The sequence below is a fragment of the Erpetoichthys calabaricus genome, chromosome 10 (genome assembly GCF_900747795.2).
Source record: "Erpetoichthys calabaricus chromosome 10, fErpCal1.3, whole genome shotgun sequence".
NCBI classification, from domain to species: domain Eukaryota; kingdom Metazoa; phylum Chordata; class Cladistia; order Polypteriformes; family Polypteridae; genus Erpetoichthys; species Erpetoichthys calabaricus.
In genome coordinates this window covers 22,636,780-22,663,943 of record NC_041403.2, presented here as the reverse complement: position 1 = coordinate 22,663,943, position 27,164 = coordinate 22,636,780, and the positions used below count along the sequence as shown (strand labels likewise).

General features: G+C 42.6%; 1 protein-coding gene across 4 annotated transcripts in view; it reads left to right on the top strand.

Annotated features, from left to right (window-relative positions):
- LOC114658897 (regulator of G-protein signaling 8-like) overlaps positions 1 to 20,532 on the top strand; it is a 108,218-nt gene extending 87,686 nt beyond the window's left edge. For all 4 annotated transcript variants that reach the window (XM_051932815.1, XM_051932813.1, XM_028811007.2 and 1 more), the window contains exons 5-6: positions 17,832 to 17,998; positions 19,713 to 20,532. In XM_051932815.1, the coding sequence (XP_051788775.1) occupies positions 17,832 to 17,998; positions 19,713 to 19,907 (362 nt within the window). In that variant the 3' untranslated portion in view covers positions 19,908 to 20,532. The remainder of the gene's footprint in view (positions 1 to 17,831; positions 17,999 to 19,712) is intronic.
- Positions 20,533 to 27,164: the final 6,632 nt, after the last annotated feature.

Sequence of the window (27,164 nt, the reverse complement as noted above, 5' to 3'; positions counted from 1 at the left end):
TGAAAGTGAATTAGTCCAGTGGATTGAGACTGTGACTTTTAAATGAGTTCAGCAAGAATACGGGGACACAGTGGGAAACTTTTTAAGGGTGAATTTTGCCCAAGCATTAAGCATTTGTTCTTCACGCAGAGAACCCCTGACACATGGAATAAGTGACCAAGTAGTGTGGTAGACAGGAGAGCTTTAATGCCCATCAAAACTGGCAAGCTTTGTTGAGCTAAATGTCCTGTTCTAAATTTTTCTAATTTTCTATTGTTCTAATGTAGATGTTGTTTCCACAAGGAAACTCCCTTTCCCTGGAAATACATTGGTTTTGCAATTGTGGCATTTTAAGTAACCTGAACCTAAATAGATATGTTATAAAGAGGCAATATCCCTCCCTTAGTGATACGGCAGTAAGAAATCACATAAGAGAAAATAACTTAGCTTTCTTTAATGACGGTTTATGTGGCAAAACTAATGGGAAGCCATGACAAGACCTTGTGTAGAGTCTGCCATTTTCTTCGCTGCGTTGGAAGGATTTTCAGGATCGGATGACATTATCTCCCATCTGTCCGTCAGCTTCAAAGGTGTGCCGGGCAATGTTCCAAGGCTTTATACTCTTTCTCCATGTGCAGGTCCTCACTTAGGTGAATCATACAATTCCAAACAAGGCAAAGAGAAGATACAATTTCATGTTGACTTTGACACACAGAAATAGTGCATGTTGGCCTTAACTTGTCTTGTCTTAAAATGCTTGCATAGCAGTTCTTATATGGTAAACTCCTGTGTGCTAAATAGATAGATAGATAGATAGATAGATAGATAGATAGATAGATAGATAGATAGATAGATAGATAGATAGATAGATAGATTGATAGATAGATAGATAGATAGATACTTTATTAATCCCAATGGGAAATTCACATTCTCCAGCAGCAGCATACTGATACAATAAATAATATTAAATTAAAGAAAGATAATAATGCACCTTCCCATGGGCTCACCACCTATGGGAGGGGCCAAGGAGGTCGGGTGCAGTGTGAGTTGGGTGGTGGCCGAAGGCGGGGACCTTGGCGGTCCGATCCTCGGCTACAGAAACTGTCTCTTGGGACGTGGAATGTCACCTCTCTGAAGGGGAAGGAGCCTGAGCTAGTGCGCGAAGTTGAGAGGTTCCGGCTAGATATAGTCGGACTCACCTCGACGCACAGCTTGGACTCTGGAACCAATCTCCTTGAGAGGGGCTGGACTTTGTACCACTCTGGAGTTGCCCCCGGTGAGAGGCGCCGAGCAGGTGTGGGTATACTTATTGCCCCCCAACTTGGAGCCTGTACATTGGGGTTTACCCCGGTGGACGAGAGGGTAGCCTCCCTTTGCCTTCGGGTGGGGGGACGGGTCCTAACTGTTGTTTGTGCATATGCACCGAACAGCAGTTCAGAGTACCCACCCTTTTTGGAGTCCCTGGAGGGGGTGCTAGAGGGCATACCTTCTGGGGACTCCCTCGTTCTGCTGGGAGACTTCAATGCTCACGTGGGCAATGACAGTGAGACCTGGAAGGGCGTGATTGGGAGGAATGGCCCCCCCAATCGGAACCCGAGCGGTGTTTTGTTATTGGACTTCTGTGCTCGTCACGGATTGTCCATAACGAACACCATGTTCAAGCATAGGGGTGTTCATATGTGCACTTTGCACCAGGACACCCTAGGCCTCAGTTCGATGATCGACTTTGTGCTCGTGTCGTCGGACTTGCGGCCACATGTCTTGGACACTCGGGTGAAGAGAGGGGCGGAGCTGTCAACTGATCACCACCTGGTGGTGAGTTGGCTTCGATGGTGGGGGAGGATGCCGGTCAGGCGTGGTAGGCCCAAACGTGTTGTGAGGGTCTGCTGGGAACGTCTGGCAGAGCCCCCTGTCAGAAGTAGCTTCAACTCCCACCTCCGGCAGAACTTCGACCACATCCCGAGGGAGGTGGGGGACATTGAGTCCGAATGGGCCATGTTCCGTGCCTCTATTGTTGAGGCAGCTGACCGGAGCTGTGGCCGTAAGGTGGTCGGTGCCTGTCGTGGCGGCAATCCCCGAACCCGTTGGTGGACACCGGCGGTGAAGGATGCCGTCAAGCTGAAGAAGGAGTCCTACAGGACCCTTTTGTCCTGTGGGACCCTGGAGGCAGCTGATAGGTACCGGCAGGCCAAGCGGAATGCAGCTTTGGTGGTTGCTGAGGCAAAAACTCGGGCGTGGGAGGAGTTTGGGGAGGCCATGGAGAACGACTTTCGGACGGCTTTGAGGAGATTCTGGTCCACCATCCGGCGTCTCAGGAAGGGGAAGCAGTGCAGTGTCAACACTGTATATGGTGGGGATGGTGCGCTGCTGACCTAGACTCGGGACGTTATGGGTCGGTGGGGGGAATACTTCGAAGACCTCCTCAATCCCATTACCATGCCTTCCAATGAGGAAGCAGAGCCTGGGGACTCAGAGGTGGGCTCCCCCATCTCTGGGACTGAGGTCACCGAGGTGGTCAAAAAACTCCTTGGTGGCAGGGCCCCAGGGGTGGATGAGATACGCCCGGAGTTCCTCAAGGCTCTGGATGTTGTAGGACTGTCTTGGCTGACACGCCTCTGCAACATCGCATGGACATCAGGGACAGTGCCTCTGGATTGGCAGACCGGGGTGGTGGTCCCCCTCTTTAAGAAGGGGGATCGGAGGGTGTGTTCCAACTACAGAGGGATCACACTCCTCAGCCTCCCTGGAAAAGTCTATTCAGGGGTCCTGGAGAGGAGGGTCCGTCGGATAGTCGAGCCTCGGATTCAGGAGGAACAGTGTGGTTTTCGTCCTGGTCGCGGAACAGTGAACCAGCTCTATACCCTTAGCAGGGTCCTGGAGGGTGCATGGGAGTTTGCCCAACCAGTCTACATGTGTTTTGTGGACTTGGAAAAGGCATTCGACCGTGTCCCTCGGGGAATCCTGTGGGGGGTACTCCGAGAGTATGGGGTACCGGCCCCCCTGATAAGGGCTGTTCAGTCCCTGTACGATCGGTGCCAGAGCTTGGTCCGCATTGCCGGCAGTAAGTCGAACCCATTTCCAGTGAGAGTTGGACTCCGCCAGGGCTGCCCTTTGTCACCGATTCTGTTCATAACTTTTATGGACAGAATTTCTAGGCGCAGCCAGGGCGTTGAGAGGGTCCGGTTTGGTGGGCTCAGGATTGGGTCACTGCTTTTTGCAGATGATGTTGTCCTGTTTGCTTCATCAGGCCGTGATCTTCAGCTCTCTCTGGATCGGTTCGCAGCCGAGTGTGAAGCGGCTGGGATGAGAATCAGCACCTCCAAATCCGAGACCATGGTCCTCAGCCGGAAAAGGGTGGAGTGCCCTCTCAGGGTTGGTAGCGAGATCCTGCCCCAAGTGGAGGAGTTCAAGTATCTCGGGGTCTTGTTCACGAGTGAGGGAAGAATGGAGCGTGAGATCGACAGGCGGATCGGTGCGGCATCCGCAGTAATGCGGGCGCTGCATCGGTCTGTCGTGGTGAAAAAGGAGCTGAGCCGCAAGGCGAAGCTCTCAATTTACCAGTCGATCTATGTTCCTACCCTCACCTATGGTCATGAGCTATGGGTAGTGACCGAAAGAACGAGATCGCAAATACAAGCGGCTGAAATGAGTTTCCTCCGCAGGGTGTCTGGGCTTTCCCTTAAAGACAGGGTGAAAAGCTCAGTCATCCGGGAGGGGCTCAGAGTAGAGCCGCTGCTCCTCCGCATCGAGAGGAGTCAGATGAGGTGGCTCGGGCATCTGATCAGGATGCCTCCTGGACGCCTCCCTGGTGAGGTGTTCCGGGCACGTCTAACCGGGAGGAGGCCCCGGGGAAGACCCAGGACACGCTGGAGGGACTATGTCTCTCGACTGGCCTGGGAACGCCTTGGGATTCTCCCGGAAGAGCTAGAAGAAGTGGCCGGGGAGAGGGAAGTCTGGGCATCTCTGCTCAAGCTGCTGCCCCCACGACCCGACCTTGGATAAGCGGGAGACAATGGATGGATGGATGGATAATAATGCAGGTGAAAAACAGACAATAACTTTGTATAATGTTAAATGTTAACGTTTACCCCCATCCCGGGTGGAATTGAAGAGTCGCATAGTTTGGGGGAGGAACGATCTCCTCAGTCTGTCTGTGGAGCAGGACAGTGACAACAGTCTGTCGCTGAAGCTGCTGTTCTGTCTGGAGATGATACTATTTAGTGGATGCAGTGGATTCTCCATAATTGATAGGAGCCTGCTGAGCGCCCTTCGCTCTGCCACAGATGTTAAACTGTCCAGCTCCATGTCAACAATAGAGCCTGCCTTCCTCACCAGTTTGTCCAGGCGTGAGGCGTCTTTCCTCTTAATGCTGCCTCCCCAGCACACCACTGCGTAGAAGAGGGCGCTCGCCACAACTGTCTGATAGAACATCTGCAGCATCTTATTGCAGATGTTGAAGGACGCCAGCCTTCTAAGGAAGTATAGTCGGCTCTGTCCTTTCTTGCACAGCGCATCAGTATTGGTAGTCCAGTCTAATTTATCATCCAGCTGCACTCCAAGATATTTATAGGTCTGCACCATCTGCACACAGTCACCTTTGATGATCACGGGGTCCATGAGGGGTTTAGGCCTTCTAAAATCCACCACCAGCTCCTTGGTTTTGCTGGTGTTCAGTTGTAGGTGGTTTGAGTCGCACCATTTAACAAAGTCATTGATTAAGTCCCTATACTCATCCTCCAGCCCATTCCTGATGCAGCCCACGATAGCAGTGTCATCAGCGAACTTTTGCACATGGCAGGACTCCGAGTTGTATTGGAAGTCCGATGTATATAGGCTGAACAGGACAGGAGAAAGTACAGTCCCTTGTGGCGCTCCTGTGTTGCTGACTACAATATGGCTTTGTGTTAGCTGTACATGTGAGGGGAAAAGAAAAGCAGATTTCAAATATTTTGCACAGAGCACAGTGACATATTAAACTTATATTCTGATTACAGATGTCAGTATGAGTGGCTATTGTATAACCTTGTACCCAACACTATATTTAAGTTTGCTGTCTGTTCAAGGTCAAATCTGTCCAAATAAAACCCATGGAGTCAGCGATGAGGACTGAATTTACAGCAGGAAAAATAAGTATTGAACGCATCAACGTTTTTCTCAGTAAATATGTAATTCTAATGCGGCTATTGACATGAAATATTGACCAGATTTTGCTGCCAACCCAAGTAATCCACACATACAAAGATATCAAAACAAATAAGTCCATAAATTAAGTTATGTGTTATAAAGTGGAATGACACAGGGAATAAGTAATGAACATGATTACTGAAATTTATTTAATATTTAGTAGAAAAGCCTTTGTTGGTAATGACAGCTTCAAGACGCCTCCTGTATGGAGAAACGAGTCGCATGCATTGCTCAGGTGTGATTTTGGCCCATTCTTCCACACAAACTGTCTTCAAATCTTGAAGGGGGCTCGTCTATGAACTCTGATCTCCAATTCTTTTCATAGATACTTATTTTCCCCACTGTATATTAAGTGACCTAATAGCTAATTGACATCACATTTTCATCATTTCCACTTTTCTACAGTTGGAGCGCTGGCGAGTGAAGTAACCCGGTCAATTTCACAGTGTGAGTCAGCGGTGCTTTATCCACTTTCCATTTCCCCCTTATTCTTGCACTTGTTTTCCAGTATGTGTTTCTGCACATCTGTTGCGCAATCGTTTGGTCCAAATGTCACAGAGCAGATGACAAAGGAGTTTCCCTGTTAAAGAGTTCCTAGTGCTTGACAGAAGCACGCTTTCGCACTCTGGGAAATTCCAGACTGATGGATGCAAACGCGCACTCCATGAAACCGCAGCAGACTTTCCATTGACCAGACTCATATTTTTTGGGTCGTATCCAATGGTCTTGCAGATTAAGCAACTCTTCCTGTGTCTGAGAAATGCAGTATACTAGGAAAAATCCTCAATTGTTATTTCCTTCCCTTGTAACATTAGCATGGCCATACTACAAAATGATCTTAGCGCTCATAACACGCTGTGCACAGGTGCTGTTTCCCTAGTATCTGAAGATAAGAATTTGTGCTGTTGGGACAAAACACCTGACACAGCCCAGGAGTTAATACTGCCTTCGCCTGTTGGGCTGCCATGTTCCACTAGGTGACCTGAAAAAAATACGCTCTGGGTGTCAGAATGGTTAATATACTGTATGTGGTGCCATGGGTTCAAATCCTGCATCCATTTGTGGTCTTTGTGGAGTTTGCCCAGTTTTCCTGTTTCATGTGTTAGATAAACTTCTTCGTTTGGCTGCTCCCATTTGGAGTTGCCACAGCAGATCATCATTTTCCATCTCTTCCTGTCCTCTGCATCTTGTTCTGTTACACCCATCACCTGCATGTCCTCTCTCACCACATCCATAAACCTTCTCTTAGGCCTTCCTCTTCTCCTCTTGCCTGGCAGCTCTATCCTTAACATCCTTTTCCCAATACACCCAGCATCTCTCCTCTGCACATGTCCAAACCAACGCAATCTCTCCTCTCTGACTTTGTCTCCCAACCGTCCAACGTGAGCCGACCCTCTGATGTTCTCATTTCTAATCCAGTCCATCCTCGTCACACCCAATGCAAATATTAACATCTTTATCTCTGCCACCTCTAGCTCTGTCTCCTGCTTTCTGGTCAGTGCCACCGTCTCCGACCCATATAACATAGCTGGTCTCACCACCATCCTGTAGACCTTCCCTTTCTTCTTGCTGATACCCGTCTGTCACAAATTACTCCTGACACTCTTCTCCACCCATTCCACCCTGCCTGCACTCTCTTTTTCACCTCTCTTCCACACTCCCTGTTACTCTGTACTGTTGATCCCAAGTATTTAAACTCATCCACCTTCACCAACTCTACTCCCCGCATCCTCACCATTCCACTGACCTTCCTCTCATTTACACACATGTATTCTGTCTTGGTGGTCCTACTGACCTTTATTCCTCACCTCTCTAGAGCATATCTCCATCTCTGCAGGTTCTCCTCAACCTGCTCCCTACTCTCACTACATATTATGTGTTAGATAAACTAGTGACTCTAATTTAACTGTGAAGGACTGGTGCCCAGTCCAGGGATGTTTCCTGCCTTGATCCCAGACCAGCTGGGTTTTATCCATGAATCGGATATAGCAAGTTTCAGAATGTCCATATGTTTCTGTTTTCACATCCTTTTTCTACATTACAGTAGCTGCATTCCCTAATGATAATGATTCTCGGTTGAGCGTATTATAACTCATCTGTTTTGTTGATGTGGGACTGTCTGAGATGGTGACTGCTGGCGTTCATTCCTGATTCTCCAGCAAACAGAACAATACACCTGTGTTCTCAGGGCTCAGTTCTAATGGTGATGGGTTAGACAGTCCAGGAGTGAAACCCATCCGTTTTTCCTAGGGCTGCCACTTTGATCCCGTTGACTTGAACATGATACTCACTGGGCAGCACTGTGGTACACTGCTTGACACTTTTGTTCTCACCGATCTGTTCACATTTACTTATTTGGCTGACACCTTTATCCAAGGAGACTTACAACATTTTTTTTTTCCAATTGGATCACAGGCAGGTGAAGTGACTTGTTGATAGTCACATAGTTTCAGTAACGGAATTTGACTGCACCAGAGGCGGCTTTAGGGGTGTGCGGGGCCTAGGGCTGACCAACCCCAGGCTGGGCCGGTTACGTCAAACGCTGATACCGATATGTGTGGACTGTATAAACTTGAACGCAAATTTAATAAAAATAATATTAACATACACCGGATTTTCTCATTACAGTTTACAGCTAAATTTTTGCAAGATAACACGCGGACTTTATCAAAATATAACTGGAGAACATAACTTGACAAATCTGCTCGATTGGGCCACGCGGACCTAAAAAGCATGGAGCCTGGGGCAGTCTCCCCACTTGCCACCTCCAAACGTGGCTCTTGGACTGCACAGCCTCAGAGATTAAAGTCCATAGCCTTCGCCACTATGCCACATTTCCTGCCAGCCAGTGTTCGGTTTTCAAATGTGTTGGCCTATCTGGAGTTTGCACGTTCTTTCCTTGTCTGAGTGAGTTTTCTTTGAGTTCTCCATCTTTCCTCCCACATTACCCAAAAAACATGCAGGTGTGGCTGGCTGGACATTCTAAATTAATCCAGTGAGGATGAATATGCGAGTGTGATGCACAAAGGACTGATATTCTATGCATAGCCAGCACTTGCTTTGCTGCCAATGCCACAACAACAATTTATTTATTGTAGAGCCCAAAATCATACAAGGAATGCCTCAATTGGCTTTAACAGGCCCTGTTTTTTGACAGACCCCAAGTCTTGACTCCCTAAAAAGATAAGAAAAAAAAAATCCCCAAAAAAATCCTTGTTGACAAAAAAAATGGAAGAAATCTTGGGAAAGGCAAATCAGAGAGAGACCCACTTCTAGGCAGATTGGGCATGCAATGGGTGTCAATAAATGAGGTAATGAGGAAAACATGTAATTCTCTATTATCTTTACAGATGTAGATGGCCAATCTGTGACAGCCACCTCAGAAATACAATACAGGGGCAAGCTTTGGCCTTTCGTAAACCTGAGCTATCTAAGCATGTTGGAGAAATGTTAACATATTCTTTGTTTAGATTTACTAATAATAGCTAAATTAATTAATTGGCTTTGCTCCACAGTCCTCTTTGGCTACAGTGATCCCTAGCAATGCTTGAACCCAGGTCCAGTTCTCTGTACAGTGCCTATCAAATGTAATCACACCCTTGGAAGCTTTAAAATATTATTGATCAACTGTATAATAAAACTCTAAGGTCTGTGTGTGCAGCCCTTCAGAGCAATCTGATTGGTCAGTTTAGCTTTGGTGGAACAATGAAAGAGGAAGTTTGAGTGTGAGACACATAAGGAGGAGAGAAGACACATATGAGGCGTACTATGAGAGTCACCCTCAGAGATGGAAAGTATAAAACCAGACACAAGGAGAGAAAGACGCCTGGAAGATAATGATACAGTGCCAGAGAAGAGATGTTCACATAAGTTAAGCATGTGCAAACATGGCGGAACATTGCAGGACAGACAGTGGTACAAATGAAGACAGTGCAGCGCTGACCAGTACTTGTTTATGATATCTAAAGGTACAAGAAAAGTATCAGGTTGTGCCAAAATGTGACAATATCTTAAATAGAAGGAATACAGTCATATGAAAAAGTTTGGGAACTCCTCTCAGCCTGCATAATAATTGACTCTACTTTCAACAAAAAAGATAACAGTGGTATGTTTTTCATTTCCTAGGAACATCTGAGTACTGCGGTGTTTTCCGAACAAAGATTTTTAGTGAAGCAGTATTTAGTTGTATGAAATTAAATCAAATGTGAAAAACTGGCTGTGCACAAATGTGGGTCCCCTTGTCATTTTGCTGATTTGAATGCCTGTCACTGCTCAATGCTGATTACTTACAACACCAAATTGGTTGGATGAGCTCGTTAAGCTTTGAACTTCATAGACATGTGGATCCAATCATGAGATATAAAGGTATTTAAGGTGGTCAATTCTAAGTTGCGCTTCCCTTTGACTCTCCTCTGAAGAGTGACAGCATGGGAACCTCAAAGCAACTCTCAAAAGATCTGAAAACAAAGATTGTTCAGTCTCAATGGTCTAGGGGAAGGCTACAAAAAGCCATCTCAGAGGTTTAAACTGTCAGTCTCAACTGTAAGGAATGGAATCAGGAAATGGAAGGCCACAGGCACAGTTGCTGTTAAACCCAACAGGTCTGGCAGGCCATGAAAAATACAGGAGCGGCATATGTGCAGAATTGTAAGAATTGTGACAGACAACCCACAGATCACCTCCAAAGACCTGCAAGAACATCTTGCTGCAGATGGTGTATCTGTACATCATTCTACAATTCAGTGCAATTTGCACAAAGAACATCTGTATGGCAGGGTGATGAGAAAGAAGCCCTTTCTGCACTCACACCACAAACAGAGTCACTTGTTGTATGCCAATGCTCATTTAAACAAGCCAGATTCATTTTGGAACAAAGTGATTTGGACTGATGAGTTATTTGATCATAACAAAAAAGCGCTTTGGATGGAGGAAGAACACCGCATTCCAAGAAAAACACCTGCTACCTACTGTCAAATTTGGTGGAGTTTCCATCATGCTGTGGGGCTGTGTGGCCAGTTCAGGGACTGGGGCCCTTGTTAAAGTCGAGGGTCGGATGAATTCAACCCAATATCAACAAATTCTTCAGGATGATGTTCAAGCATCAGTCACAAAGTTGAAGTTACGCAGGGGTTGGATATTTCAACAAGACAATGACCCAAAACACAGTTCGAAATCTACAAAGGCATTCATGCAGAGGGAGAAGTACAATGTTCTGGAATGTCTGTCACAGTCCCCTGACTTGAATATCATTGAAAATCTATGGGATGATTTGAAGCAGGCTGTCCATGCTTGGCAGCCATCAAATTGAAGTGAACTGGAGAGATTTTGCATGGAAGAATGGACAAAAATACCTCCATCCAGAATCCAGAGACTCATCAGAGGCTATAGGAGGACAGCGTCTAGAGGCTGTTAGATTAGCAAAAGGAGGCTCAACTAAGTATTGATGTCATATCTCTGTTGGGGCGCCCACATTTATGCACCTATCTAATTTTGTTATATTTTCTGTTAATCCAATAAACTTAATGTCACTGCTGAAATACTACTGTGTCCATAAGGCATGTCAGATATTAAAAGGAAGTTGCTACTTTGAGAAACAAAAATCCAAAGAATTAAGAGGGGTTCCCAAACTTTTTCATATGACTGTAGATGTAAACATGACATGGATGTAGGAAGAAGGTAACTGTATAATAATAAGCATAATAATGAATATAAAGACACACACAAATACAGAGGAGCGGCACTGAAGGTACACGTAGTGCAAGAGATAGATAACAAATATATTTAATTTATTGTATTACTTATCTTCGAAAGGTACCATGGCTAGAATACAAAAATGAATCACAGTGGATTTAATTTAGCTTTCTCAACATTGATCAGATAAAAAACACTTTAATGTCAAAATAAAATAGAGCTCAGAATTAACTACAAATATAAAACACACTGTATCTATGTACATTTATTCATTTGGCTGATGCCTTTATCCAAAGCGACTTACAACATTTGAGATAATAATAATACACTTTCTATCTATCTATCTATCTATCTATCTATCTATCTATCTATCTATCTATCTATCTATCTATCTATCTATCTATCTATCTATCTATCTATCTATCTGTCTATCTATCTATTATATAGCTCCTTTCACATCAATCTACTAAATAGTGCCATTCTTATCTCTCGATGTGTGCTTGGTTTTGTCCGTTGGTGAACTGACATCATTCACTATCAATACGTCTAGAATTGGCTCCAGCCTCCCTTGACTTAACAAATGGATTATACAAAGTGAGTAAATGGATGGATACATCTTCAAGCAGCAAAAGAATTCTGTCTCCCTAGCATCCCACCAGCGTTCTTGCGAAATACAAGTTGCTTTATGTCACTGAACCAAATAAGACTGTGGGAATGACTTTAAAATCGTTAGCAGCACTGATCCGCTGATTTTAATTCAAACCATATACGAAAGCTTCTGACAAAAATTCCCAACTCCCTGTATACTTGTAGAAGTCTGAAATATAGCATTTTCAGACTATAAATATCCTGTGTCCCCAGGGAGCATTTCTACTAGTGTTTTCCAGAACACAGCCAGCTTATCTGATGTGAACAGAAGAGAATACAAATAAATAAATCAGCGACCTGCTGGTAATGGAAATTAAGGAAGTGGCACGTCGGAATTTCCTTCTGAGCCAAGAAAAACCCTGGCTTTAGCAATTCATCGTGGGATTAGAAAGTGGTCAAGCAGTGCATCACTGCAGCACGTGACTGCTTACCACAGCAAATGATGACTCAGACAGAGTCAATAAGGATGAATGTAGAGTCCTGTCAACCAGATGATAACAGTTAGGCCGCACCGAGTTATTGAACTTGCCTCCTTCACTGCATCCTGCCACATCAGATAAGCTAATTCAGCTTTTTCCGATTACATAAGTGTGCAATCGTGATCTCATATTAGATATTTATTGAGCAATACAACATCAAAGCATTTACCAAAGTGACATAGTGACCCTACAGATGACAGCCATTGAAGAGGAGCTCTTTAAATGAGCTGGTCTGTGCCTTATCTACTGAAGAGATATGAGTTCAGGTGCCTAGATTGAATTGGCTCAATTTCAGGCAGATGAGGCACTGAGACCAAGCCTCATCTCCTTTAAAATGGGGTCAGAAGCAGGGAAGCCCTGAAAATATCTGAGGGGGAACCCAAAAATAACAGTAATTTTTTTCTGGAGGGGCATTAGTTCTGCCGTTTGCTGGCTAGGTGCATGTACTAGACTGCCCTCTGCATCATTTGGCCAAGAAACGTCCTTTGGTAAAGGTCTGTAAGGACAGTGTCATTTTTTTTCTTGAGCCTCTGTTACCATCTTTGTTGATTTTGTGATGGCAGACTTGAAAGAATAATGTGTTTGCATCAAGTTCTGTTTCCTTTTGGGAAAACAGCATCAGAAGCTGTCACAGTGCTTCGAGAGGCTTTCAAAGAAGAAACTTTGAGCCAGGCAAGGGTTTTCACCTTAAAGTGCTCCAGTGATTGTGTCATGCAATGCGGCGAAATGACCCAAATTGTGGTGAAAACGACCCAAATTGCGGCGATCAGGCAAGTGGGTTCTGCATCATGACAATGCTCCCGCCCACACAGCACTGTTGTGTGTTGCATTTTCTGATGAAAAACAGGATGACAACGGTCCCCCCCAAACTCCCCGGACCTTGTACCCTGTAATTTGTTCTTATTTCCAAGAATGAAGAGGGACCTTAAAGAAAAGCATTTTCAGGAGGTAGAGGACGTCAAGTAGTAAACGATGGAGGCACTGAAGGCTATCACTTTGCAAGAGTTTCAGAACAGTTTTGAACAATGGAGAAAGTGGTGGAACAAGTGTATTGTGTCTCAGGGAGGGTATTTTGAGGGTGATTACATTTTAGAAATGTTCAGAGGAATATACGATTTAAAAAAAAAAAATTTTTTTTGGGTCCCCCCTCGTATAACATGGCCAGACAGAAGTTTGAGAATGCTATGTAATGTTATGATATGACTTTATGGGAGACTGTGGTGTAGTGCTGTGACTTTATTAGTTATTTAATTCTGCTTGGGACATTTCAACTCTGTGAACAATTATTTTTGGGTTTTGAAGGGTGAAGAATATAGCGTATATGCTCACGTATAAGTCGGGTCTTGAAACCTGAAAAATCGATCATACCGATTTATACGCCCATTCAAAAATGCGACACTTAACTTTTTTTTTTTACATCTTCTTGCCTTCTCCAATCTCGCACCAGTTTCTCAGACGCATCAAATTTTGTTGCAGCAACGCAGTTACCAATTTCTTTCGCCACTTCAACGATGTTTAATTTAAAACCAGCTTCATATTATCTTCTGATCGACCGATCTGTAGTAGATAACGAATGCTCTTACAATAAAGGTGTATGAGAGTGTGAGATACAAAAAACACAAAACAGTGCAAACGTTGCTTCGGAATAGTTCGGTTATTACCGTGTGGTCACGTAGGCACAATACATAGAAAAAAAAGGCAGTGTGCTCCGTGGTTACTCTCTCAGGTGGACGTTAGTATATCATAATCTCTTGGACGAATAGCGTAAGTTTTCTGCATTCGACTTATACGACCAACATTATAAAATACCAGAAATTATACGGTTAAATCAAGTCCCAACTTATCTGTGGGAGAAGTATATATGGTATTTATTTTATAATCCAAAGTGTGATTTTTGAAAGTAAAAATGAGTCTGAGCCATTCCTGATGCCATTTTCTTGAATCTGTGTAAGCTGTTACTTTGGCATCCCCGTTGTTATGATAGAGGCTGGGTTGCTAGGGGTGTGGCTTATTCACCACAATCTCAGCCTTAATTACAAAATTTGGGTTATAAGGTCACTTTCTTCTCTCTGAGTGTGGCAGATAAATCCCTACAAGACTTTCTTGTGAGTCTTTATTATTTACTCCTTTTTTCTTCTTCAGCTTTGACATCCCATGTTTTGTTTTAATTTTAACAATTTGAGTGGCTTGATTTTATGGTTTTAGATTCCAGCATATCTTGTTTTCTGGTCACATCTTTAAAATAATATCTCCAGTCATTGGAGCAAAAGACTTTAAATCCTAAGACAATTAACCTGCCTGTGGGCAAGCATAAAAAAACACCTGCGTTCAGGATATTAGGCATACTAAACCAAGTTAGAAAATTTCTAACAGCCAGGTGCAAGCACTGTGGCCTTCCATGGACTGAGATCAGTAGCTCCTGAAGGTTCTCGAATCTTCTCAGTTCATTTAAGTTTTGTGGGGCCAGAGGTTATCTCACAAGGACTGGACAAAATGCTGAAAACAGGTTCTCCTCCATTCTAAAGTGGAGCAGAAATTGTGTTAGATAGATAGATACTGTAGATACTTTATTAATCCCAATGGGAAATTCACAATTTCATGTGATTTCAATTTTCTGTGTTCATGGCCATGTAACACAAAAACATTCCCTGTATTACTACGCAGTTCCCACAAGATGCCCCCAATTTTCACATGTGTAACACAGTGTGACAGGAGGCTTTGGCCATTACCCGGCCTGGACACCAGCTAGATGGAAGGACCGGGAGAGAGAGCATCTCTGAGGCACTACCTCCCCTGGGACGCTAGAGAGCAGCCCTCCTGGGTGGCTGTCATACTACAGATTCCTGCAGGGCACACTGTGTGCTGGAGTTTGGTACAGCTCTGTTGGTTTCCGTGGGGGCTGCCAGGAGGAACTGCAGAGCTCTACAATGGACTTCCACCATACCTGGGAGTGATTCCAGGTAATACTGATGAACTACCTGGATCTCTCCCAAGAACTGAATAAAAGGAGCTGCCTCACTCCATTTGAGGAGACTGAGTCAGGAGGAGGTAGACAAAGCTTGCTGGGAGAGGAGTGGTGGCGGAAAAGAGAGAAGAAGGAAAAAGACTATGCTTTATGTACTGTACTGAAACAGAGAAAAGCACTCCCCAGCTGTAAATTAACATGTTTGCTGGACTGGAATTTGTGTCTGCCTGTTTGTTTCGGGTTATGGAGGCTGTACACGCCCTGGTGGTCCACAACACATACCGTATATGTTCATGTATAAGTCGGGTCTCGAAACCCGAAAAATTGATCATAAAATCAGACCCCGACTTATACACCCGTTCAAAAATATGACACTTAATTTTTTTTTTTTTTTTGCTTCCTTCAATCCCACACAAGTTTCTCAGACGCATCGAATTTTGCTGCAGCAGCGCAGTTACTAATTTCTTGTGCCACTTCAACGGCTTTTAACCAGATTAATATTTTCTTCTAATTGAACGCTCCATCGTTGATAAGGGATACTCTTATGATAAAGGTGTATGAGGGTATCAGATACAAAAAACACTAAACAGTGCAAATGTCACTTTGTAATAGATCGGGTATTACCGTGTGGTCACGTATGCACAATACATAGAAAAAAAAGGCTGTGTGCTCCATGTTTACTCTCTCGGGTGGGTGTTAGCATAGCAAAATCGCATTGACTTACTGTATATGACTGACAACTGACACAACAAGGGCTCTTTACACTCTAAGCCTGCCTCAACACTTCTCTAGGCAGAATAAAACCTAAAGAACAGTCCTACCAAAATTAACAACACGCAAACCAAGTTCTTTGTCTGTAAACATTCAAAGTCCTGGCTCCCTAAAGAGTTACTGCTAATCAAACACTTTGAAAGGTTCAGTGGCGGACCGTGCATTTCACACCTAGGCCTTCAGTAGTGCTCCGTCTGAACCAACCCGCCCCTCAAAAACTAATTTATGGTTATAAAAACCATCTTAATATGCAGAAATACAGTATAAAGAGCCGTTGCATCGCAGATAGATCACTCCTGTAGCCACAATAAATGCCTTTATTGAATAGACAAACCAGAGGTGAACAAGTTCCTTTCTACTGCAGCTACAGCCCGCGACACACATAAAAAACATCAATAATAACTCATAAACTTGCAATATTATTTAGGAAAATCGCAACATTTTACTCACCAAAAATTCAGATTATTTGTAAACAAAATCCATCCTCCTCTCTTTCCTCAAAAACAGTTCAATTACTCTGTCGTACAGATTATCCGTGTGCTTCAGTTCCATCACGAAGTCCCTTTCTATCGCCATCGAAGCTAATGCTGAAAGTCGAACCTGCCCTGTCGTATTTCTAGCATAAGTTTTAATTCGCTTTAGGGCTGAAAATGTCCGCTCGACAGAAGCAGTGGACATGGGAATGGTCACCGCCAAACATACCAATGTGTACAGCTGCCCCATGATGCTCTCATTCAGATTTTTCTATTACACCATCCACACCATCCTATCCAATCAACGGGTCTGAATACGGTGACGTTGCCGTACGCCTGCTAGAGGGCCCTAGTGAAACCAACTCAAAATCTGATTGGTTGAAGTAACAGTTTAATCAACATTTATTTTGTGTTAGAGGGCCTGCAGAACGGATTGTGAAGGCCTCCTGGCAGACTTCTTTGACTTTGACCCTGCCTGGCAACAAATGATGGCTGAAATGTGATTGGTTAAATGCTTTAATACGAAAATACATGTCTGGAAGCAGGCGCAACACAATCAACGGAAAAGCTATGAAAGGAAGCGGACAGACTATTTGGAATTATTTAATAAGTATTCATGGACAAAATATAATTACCATTAGTTTGTGATTCAGATATTATTTTAGGCCAGCAGAGAAGGCCTTGCAGGCCCTGACGGCCCGCCACTGGAAAGGTTTTATCCACCAATCCAAAAATCTGGACTGTATAACCTGCAGCGCCATCTTTTAGAGTGTCAGTAACTGACTTTATGATGGCATGTTGTCTCTGATCAGTTGACTAACCACCGGTAAATCAAGAGCTTTGTCTTTCAGGTCAGTACAAAATGTACAAGTTGTAGATTTTTATTAGGTGATAATTTTAAATTAAGTGTTTTAGAGATATGTTTCACTCATTGTTTTCTCACAGCCTGTCTTATCTGCGTGGATTTTATTATTATCTTCTGTTTGCATAGCATGAGCATTTTTGTTGGTGACTGACAACCCCAATCACGTTAAAAGTTTAGAAATGTATTTATTTCCTTGGGGAGCGGGGGAATTTGCCCTTTTTGAGAAGCTCAATAAATAAGTAAATAAATACATATATATTATGACAAATACCCAAAAAGAATTGCTAAAAAGAAAGAAAACCCCTGAATCTCCTAAAAATGAAAAGAGCAGTCACAGTCACAGGAAGGCACTATAAAGGTATGCTGCTGTACAGTGAAAAACCCTCAGTCACATTTCCCTTCTGCTGAACCATTCATTGGCTCAAAGTGTTAGTGTGTCAGAGAGAAGATGTGCAGGTTTGTTCATAATGGCCATCGGTTTTGTCATCATTCTCTCCTTCTAAATTCTCAACTACCTCCGACAGGTCCAGAGGGCATCCCATAACTGAGTTTGCTCTTTTAATCGGCTAGTTGATTCGGTGGGCCTCTCTTGAAGTCATGGTACCGGCCCAGCACTCCACTGGCTATCACAGAGTTGTAGAACATGTGAAGGATGTCAATACCCCTGTCTTCTCTAAGAAAAAATACAAGTACAGCTTTAAGAACAGTGAAAAAGAAAATAATGATAAGTGTATTATCCAAAGTAACAGACATTCTCACTATAATTTCTTTTCCAGATGGTCTGGCTGCTTTTAGAGCATTCCTCAAAACGGAGTTCAGCGAGGAGAACATTGAGTTCTGGCTGGCATGTGAAGACTACAAAAAGACGAAGTCCCCAGCAAAGTTGGCCTCCAAGGCAAAGAAAATTTATGAAGAGTTCATTGATGTCCAGTCTCCTAGAGAGGTAACTGTGTCTTTCATCATATACAAGATGGTCTACGATTAAATCAACATGTTTTGTATATAAGGTATACCATTAGGAATTAGACAAACCTTTGATTCCACTAGGCAAACTAACTTCTCATGAGAAACAGGAGAGCTGACATCAAGTCCTAATACAAAGATGTCATCTGATTAGCACTGTCATTCATCCATCCATCCATTTTCCAACCCGCTGAATCTGAATACAGGGTCACGGGGGTCTGCTGGAGCCAATCCCAGCCAAAACAGGGGGCAAGGCAGGAACCAATCCCGGGCAGGGCGCCAACCCACTGCAGGACACACACACACACACCAAGCACACACTAGGGACAATTTAAAATCGACAATCCACCTAACATGCATGTCTTTGGACTGTGGGAGGAAACCGGAGTACCCAGAGGAAACTCATGCAGACACGGGGAGAACATGCAAACTGCACACAGGGAGGACCCGGGAAGCAAACCCAGGTCTCCTTACTGCGAGGCAGCAGCACTACCACTGCGCCACTGTGCCACCCACACTGTCATTCATTGAATCAAAATTTCTGGTTATTGTGCTAGTCAACATACAGAATAATGGCTAAGCATAAACTGCTTATTATTAGACAATTACGGTATAAGGCAGAAAATTGTCACATTTCACTTAATGTTTTGAAGAAGATGCAGAACCAGTTAATGTGTCAGTGTGTTATGCAGTGGCAGAGTGAGGTCGCACCAATGTTCGGGTCCAGGGCCACACAACACTTCTTTGGAAGAGACCTACAAATTATTCACGAGCATGCTTCCAAATTTAAATCATCCCACCGCTCAAGCACCATTCCGAAGCTCCTGTAGGAGAAAAAGGTAAAAGGTAAAGAGGGCTATGTTTTAAAAGATTATCAGCAGAAACTCACATGTACAGAAATTCAGGATGGAATTCAGAGCTGAAACAAAGTGAAACTTACCTTCGAGGTAAATGAGCAGCCAGTGCCATGCAGTTACCAATAGTGATGTGCAAGTCACAAACAATTTGTTCTTTTTGAGCGACTCTTTACAGTGAATATTTAGTACCGATTTATAAGCATGAACAAGCCTATTCAATGGACATTCTTACATTACGGATTGGAAGTTTAAGTGCATGCACAAGAACTGTATGAAATATGAGTCTTGACTCATTTGATTTGTGACCGAGTCACTACACTCTTAAAAATATGGGTTCTTTAATGGTATTTTATGGTTCTTTAATGGGTTGATTGATCTTCAGGATGGTGTGAACTTCAGAGCTTCTGAGTTTGAGGAGCAGTGAGATGAGAGTGTGATTTTGTACATAGTAATACTGACAGATTTTACTAGTTTGTATTCTTTGTTATTCTTTGGTTGCAGGTGCTCATGAGAGTAAACTAAAATTTCTGCTTTTGAACTGTGTCTCAATTCTCCTGTCCCTTGGTTGCTCAGTTATGGCTTCAGGTGCCCAGAGATCGAAACTGTGGTACCATTGAAATGTGCACCACATCATTATATTAGGCTTTTGAAAATCAAAACTATACAATAATAGGCTATATTATTTACATAATTATTATTGTAAAATATGGTGTTTTGAAAATATTGGAAATTTGACAAGTCTTTTTCCTCTTTGCCTAATATAAAAATTGCCCTACTATTTTACTCCTTTCATAGTCAAACCTTCCTAGTTACTCTTTGGTTTGTATCCTCCACCAGGTAAACATTGACTTCCAGACAAGGGAAACAACAAAGAGAAACCTTCAAGAGCCGACGGCCTCCTGCTTTAACATGGCTCAGGGACGAATCCACAGCCTTATGGAAAAAGATTCTTATCCAAGGTTCTTGAGATCAAAAATCTACATGGACTTGTTGAACCAGACGCAGACCCATTCTCAGCGGAGATTCAGTTAGCCGTTCAGATCTAGAAGATCCCTGAAGTGTAAAACTGTATATTCACGAACACGGCTTTGGATTTGGAGTTCTCGGGCCTGAAAATGTTGCTTGAATTACTGTACATGATGATTATTATTTATTGTAGAATTTTAGGAGAAACATTTTAGGATATGAATGCAAGAGTAGAAATCAATGAAAATTCAATGATTAAAAAGCTTTCTGACAGTATGCATAGATTTAGTAAATAATGTTACTTTTCCACTAGTACTAGGAACCAGACCAAACAAGGCTAGGCTCACCTCCTCTTAAGTTTCCAATACTTTCTCTTCCAATACTTCTAGGCAATAAGCTGTGAACCTTTGTGGCTTTTTTAAATTCCTGCTTAACAACTGTAAAGAGCTAGTGGTGACATCATGATGAAACTTGTGTTGTCGTGTAGATGACAGACCTCTGCTGAAAGCTTTATTTCTTTATGTGCAGGTTTTAAACACTCACTATAGTTGTTTGGACTTGTGTTACTTTGTGGAATCATCTCATCCAATGTGAAGGCATCCAAAAAGTATGGCAAGCCAGAAGCAGACTGCAAGCACCTAAAGACATTGTTTAGCACAACTTGGAGACTTTGATCCATGATAAAGTGTTGGTTTTGGGTGAAGATAGAAAACATTGACAAGAATTGACATACCGTGAAATGTACAGCAGTGCAAAGGGAAACTGAAAGTGAAACAAAAGTCTAATGAAGCATCAGATAGAACACTTTATTTGCTCCATATCTATTATTTGTACTGACCGTGCAGGATGGCAGCAGTTGAAACACTAACCCTAACCCTATCCCTAACCCTAATCCTAATACTGAAGTCAGAAGATAGGGTGAAGTTAGGGAAAGCACGCTAAACGTGGGACCTGGAGAGCAGGAATCTAATAAATTAAGTTAAGCATGTAAGACAAAAAATCATTGGGAATGATTGGAGAGAGATTTTCGAAAATCATAAACGAAAAATATAAATCTGAGTCAGGTAAAGCTGGATTTCTAAACCAAAGAGCCTTTCACTGAACACATAAACAGAGCACTGTGTGTTTTTAGTAGAGTTCAAACTTGGAATAGCAGAAAGTGCATGGTGAGGACCCTCATATCTCTGACTTGGTGCTCTTCCAGTTGACTTCACCTGACAACAGCATAGCAGCCGTAAACAAAAAGTCTCATAAAAAAGTATATGATTTGCTGGGAGAGTGCAAAAAAATTACTAACGTAGGTAAATACTCATTGAAACAAAACATAAATGTGGCCATTGGATTTGTGGGTTTCAAAACCCTCCTAAATAATATATAGATTAGGAATCATTCATAAAAATTAGGTACAAGAGTCAAATCATGACACTGCGGTTGCTGTAATGGCATTTTAATATTATCCAGATTTACATATTTTTCATTTGATCTGTAACATTTTTAGTCACATCTCTGTTTTGAAACATCATACTTTGGCATAGGCATTCTCCCATTGCATGGCTGCCGGCGTACACGCGTCAATCGGTGACACATTAGATGTCATCTTATTTAAGATTCTACTGTAGTTTCTCATCTGAGGTTTAAACTCAATAAAGGAATTACAAAAGAAATATCAGAAGTTTTAAGGATTTCAAGTTTCCAGCTTTTGCCTCCACTTCTATAAATCTAGTTTTGCCCCAATATTAAAGTTCACCAGATTAAGCTTTTTAAATGTTACTGATTCTTCCACTTAGGGTTTTACTGGCAGTTTGATCTCTTCTGAAATATGTACTTGCAGGTCTCTCTTATAAGTGACTAGCTGTCCCTACGGCTGTGCCCATGTAGTAATGAAGCAGGACAAACTTTAAAAATCAATAGACATCGGCACTATATCTGATCGCATTCAGCTCTGACGGGAGTGCGTCAGAGAAAAGCATGTGGCCGTGATATCTCTGGCAATCAGAAGCTACACACAAAGCTCTGATCTCTCTCTCAAAAATGTCAAACATTACTCCTTAACAATCTGTAGATGATAATGTCTGTTGAACAAACCGGTATTGCTAGCTAAGCGGAGGGTAGGTATGCTGCAACATGTGGTGAGAGGAAAACCGACTCGAACGGAGGCTGGCACGTGAGTGAGGAGGTCCCTGCCCAGCTCCCCACTCCTGATGTTATGCATTCCCATCGCCTCTGCCCGCAGCCGCTCTTTCGGATTCACACAAATAAAACAGTACTGCAAGCGAACTATGATACTTAGATCAATGAGAGACATCGCAAAATCAACAGGAATGTTCAAGCAACTTATAGAAAAAGATCTGATCTAAATCCGTTAAGGAGTTCTCTCGTGAAAAGTGGACAGACAGACAGACGTTGGATTTTATATACATATATAACTATAGATGTCTCACACAGAATGTTTGCACATAAAATCAAATCAAAAAATAGCTGTCAGCCTTGCTCTGGTTCCAGGTGGGTCCTTGTTTTAGTGGAAAAGGTGCTGCCGATTTTCTATCAGATGTGTGCCTGCTAAAGGTTGGGTTTTTAAATATGTATATAATGTATGTATATAAATTGTTGTGCCAGAAAGAATGAAAGGACTAGGAGATAAAGGGGTAGGCTAAATACCGAAGCCTATGTCAGAAAACGAGGGCATACAAAACACGCAGTCAAAAAAAAAAAATCAGAAGAGTCTGAATATTATTAATCTTAAACAGAGATTGATCGTGAATGAACTTGGAATTTCTTTGAGGAATCCAAAAAATAGGACAAGGAAGTGAACCCAAAGAGTGACTTTTAGTTGTTGTGACCACTAAAACCAATGATCCTGTGATCTCTGATAAGCATCTCGTAATAAAATGGCAGTACAAGAGAATGCAAACAATAAATATGATAATTATAATTACAAAGACGACTCTCAGAATAACAAAACAATTACCCAAGATTATAGTTTTTGAAGCATTTGCAGCAAAAGCACCCAACATTATTACATATTTAGAGAGAAAGACACGTGGGGAGTGGAAATGTTTCAATTTAGTTTGATATACTTTCTGGGGCACACCTTCATCATGGCCACAACTCAGATGCTCCTTTGTGTATCAAGGATAGATAGAAAGATATGCACATTGGCTGTTCAGACATTAATTGACACCCCATCTGGCGTTGACTCCTGGTGACCCCCACCCCTGAGATGGTCTAAGCATGTTTGGCTGTTAATTGAGGGATGTTCAGTCATTTTCTCAGGACTCTATGGCCAAAATCCCTGTTATCGTGTGACTTCTCTAGGCAGAGGAAGCATGAAAAGGGTCAGAAAATGTAATTGTAACATTGTATTGAAGTGATGGCTTTCTCTAAAGTGATTTACAAGACGAGGACTACAGACGGGTTACAGATGTGGACTTTAAACCAGCAGCCCTAGTAATTTAAAGATCAAACCTTTAACACGAACACCACACTGTTAGACTTTGAAAAAGTACAAGAAGTTCAAAGAGATGCCCTGTTAGTGCCATCACTTAACATTCCCATCAGAGGGCAGTTCTCTTCTCTTCTCTTAGCTCGATTATGTCAACGAACAAATTCAAGTGTACATCAAGCATGTTTTGTGGATTTCTAGCCACTGAGGATCCTAAACTAGACTGCTTTTCTTCCTGTCAGGTCACATGATGGTGACAGCAAAGTCCCATAATACTTTGATTGCTTATCGCATGCCAATAACAGTAGACAGGTCTAGGAAAAATCCAAACTGTGGAACAATGGATCTGACATTGTTTGGCTTTCCGTTGATCCTAGAACACTAAGTTGTCATTCCAGGACTGCCATTCCCCTTTAGAGTTAGCCTCTGTCATTTTAAAGCTGTGACTGAACATGCTCTACCACAGAGTGGAAGCAATCAAATGAAATAACCGGAAGACCATGAGATGATAGAATGGTGGATTTGGTTAGTCAGGGGCGGAAAGGGGTCTAGAGGTAACTGTAATGATTTGGCTGGTGACTTTAACTTTTTCTGACCATTCCTTGATCTTTTGAATCTTTTCAAACTTTGTTTCCAAGTGGTCCATTGGCTATATTTATCTCAAAGTGTTTTTAACCTTGAGTTACATTCTCCCCTGGTTTCATGCTGTTTTCTTAAAGGTGCTGACGTTTTTGTTGATAATTGTTGTGCAGTTTCCAGGCAAGATGACCAGGAACATGCAACACGTGACATGATCAATGTGACTGAACAAAGGTCAGCATGTACTTTCCACTGATCATCTGAAGTTTCAGCAAAACCTTTAATGGTCAGTCTTATTAGTATATTTGTGAAGTGAAAGAATCTGCGGGAAAAGGGTGCAGGTGTTGAGGGTATCAGCCGGATAGCCCTATTTAATAACAAAAAAATAGCCGAACTGTCTCAATAACAGTTAAATAATCAAAAGAAAAACAGGCAAACGAAATGTGACCAAGAGCTCTGTCTCCAACAGTAGTGGGTCAAAGAGTGATGACCTCACTCCACAGGTCATTTGGACAAGTACGTCCAAGCTTGGAAGGGGAGGGGCTTGGAAGGTGTGTCAGGGCGGGGCTAGGCATTATCTCTGTGGTCTGAACTGTGGAGGAAACAGACGATACGGTTAGCAGCAGCGCCCCCTCTTGTGCTGGAGTGGTATTGACAGGTTTACTTTGAGCCTTCCGGGTGGTTCCGATGTGCACGTGTTTGCTTATATGTTCATCAGTTTTGTTTTGTATCTGCTCAGTTCGGCTGTGATTACTTGCCTCCTTTTGGCTACACAATCCTGCACTGTATCTCAACTTTGGTCTTTGATTCACGTCCTGAGCTTTGTTAATTTATTTAATATCTTCATGATTTCGACCTTTGCCTTATTATTTTTACTTTGATTCCCTTTTCATTTAAAACTCCTACTATTGGGTGTGAGCAGTATAATGACAAAACGCAATACACAAATTAAATTCAAAGTCGTGTAAGCACACAAGATTCTAATTCCATAAACAGATTTTTAAACAACTAAATGACCTGCAAAAAGATCTCAGACAGAGGGGATAGCACACTACTGGCAGCATGTTGCACTTCCAGCCATTGAAAGCCATTTCTAAAACCAACATGGCTATGGCTTTTAACAACAGAAAAGATTGAAAGTGATAGCGCCACAAGAAAAAAGACAAAATGTGCATACAGCAGCTCCCAACTCACAACACCATCCATTTTGCAAATTCACTTATCCAGGGTGGTATCCCAGAAATCATTGGGCACAAGACAGGACGAAACATCTGGACAGGGTGCCAGTCCATCACAGGTTGAACACACATACACACACGGGACAATTCACCTTAACTGCATTTCTTTGGACTGCAGGAGGAAACTGTAACTCCCGGAGGGAACACATGCAGCCTCAAAGAGAACATGCAAACTCCATACAAGGAGCACTTGGGATGTAAACCCTGGTCTCCATATTGAAAGGCAGCAACATCATTAGTGCACCACTATGCCGTCCTCATGACACCAATGTACACGATTCCAGTTCCTTTAATAATTATAGCAATCTAGATGAGAGCAGGCCATTCAGCTCAACCAAACTCACCAGTCCTATCCACTTAAATCTTCTAAAATAAGATCAAGTTGAGTTTTAAAAGTCCCTCAAGTCCTCCTGTCCACCACAGTAGTTGGTAGCTGTGTCTGTGGTTCTCTGTGTAAACAAAAACTTCCTAAAGTTTGTGCAAAATTTACCCTGAACAAGTTTCCAACTGTGTCCCCGTGTTCTTGATGAACTCATTTTAAAGTCACTGTCTCGATCCCCTGGACTCATTCCCTTCATAATTTTAAACACTTCAATCATATCACCTCTTAATCTTCTTTATCTTAAACTGTAAAGGCTCAGCTCTTTTAATCTTTCCTCATAACTCATCCCCTGTAGCCCTGGAATCAGCCTTGTCGCTCTTCTCTGGACGTTTTCGAGTGCCGCTATGTCCTTTTTGCAGCCTGGAAATCAAAACTGCACACAGGACTCCAGGTGAGGCCTCACCAGTGTGTGTCATTAAACTTGAGGATAACCTCCTTTACTTGTACTCTACACATCAGGGCACTATATAACCTAACCTAACCTAACCTATATACCCTATATAACCCATAACTTAGCCTAAGTCCTTAGGAATTTCATTGAAGACGGATTTTTTCCCTCCGCATGGTCCCAGCATGCTACTTAATCATACATACAGTTCCGCCAAATTCAAGTCAGAATCAAGAAGGGCCATAGCCTATGCTGGCAGTACTGACTGCAAAGTGGGAGATAACCCTAGATGGGGTGCCACACACACACACACACACACAGTCCAATTAACTTCACCTTCATGTGTTTGGGTTGCAGGAGGAAGAACCCATGGAGACACAGGAGAAACATTTCAAGTCCATCCAGTCAACAATTCAGGATTCAAACCCAGAACTCTGAATTCAGGAGGGAGCAACAGTAACTCCTGTGCCGCTGTGCGCACACCCCCACACGAACAGTGAACCCAAGTTCATAGAGAGATAAGGCAGAAACCTAACCCTAATCCTAACCATAACCCCTGTGCCAATGCTTGAGTTATTTTTTTTTCATACATTTTACCATAATAGCATCTGTTTTCAAATGTAGCAGTTTACAATCATATAAAATCAGAATAAGAAAACGAGATCTTAACTGATAGGCTTTCATAAAAATAATACAACAATCTTCTAAAAAACTAAAGAAGACTAACACGCTGTTTGCCATGAATACGTTTTAAGACTGAAGCAGATTTGCGTCTGCTCGAGCTTTCTGAACATCTATTGAAATTGTGAAGTCCATTAGCAGGACCGGCAGCTTTCCACTCCTAATCTAATTAACCGTGTAAATATCCTAAATGTCGTCTACTAGTGCCAATCTTGCTAGAGACGTTGCAGGTTGTTTTTTGAATGCAATGCTAATTGACGGTCATCTATAATATATTACTTATTAATTGCAGCGTGTTGTATGTAGTGTCCCTTGCATTAGTATTAGCACTGAGAGAAAATGAAGACGCAGCTCCTTTACTGGAGCCAGCAGTTTGTTTATAGATCGTTTCATTTTCGAACCAAAAATGTAAAAGCAGAATCATTAAACAAAATGTGAAAAAGAAATAGGATAGTGTTAATATATTCTGGGCAAGTCATTTGTAAGCAGACATGGGACAAATACTGTGACAAAGTGGCAAAACAATTCACTGTGAGAGTGTTTAAGGCACCTGTGAAATGTGGACCTGTCCACAAATTAATTTTATGATCTCTTAATGGTAACACTTTAGAAG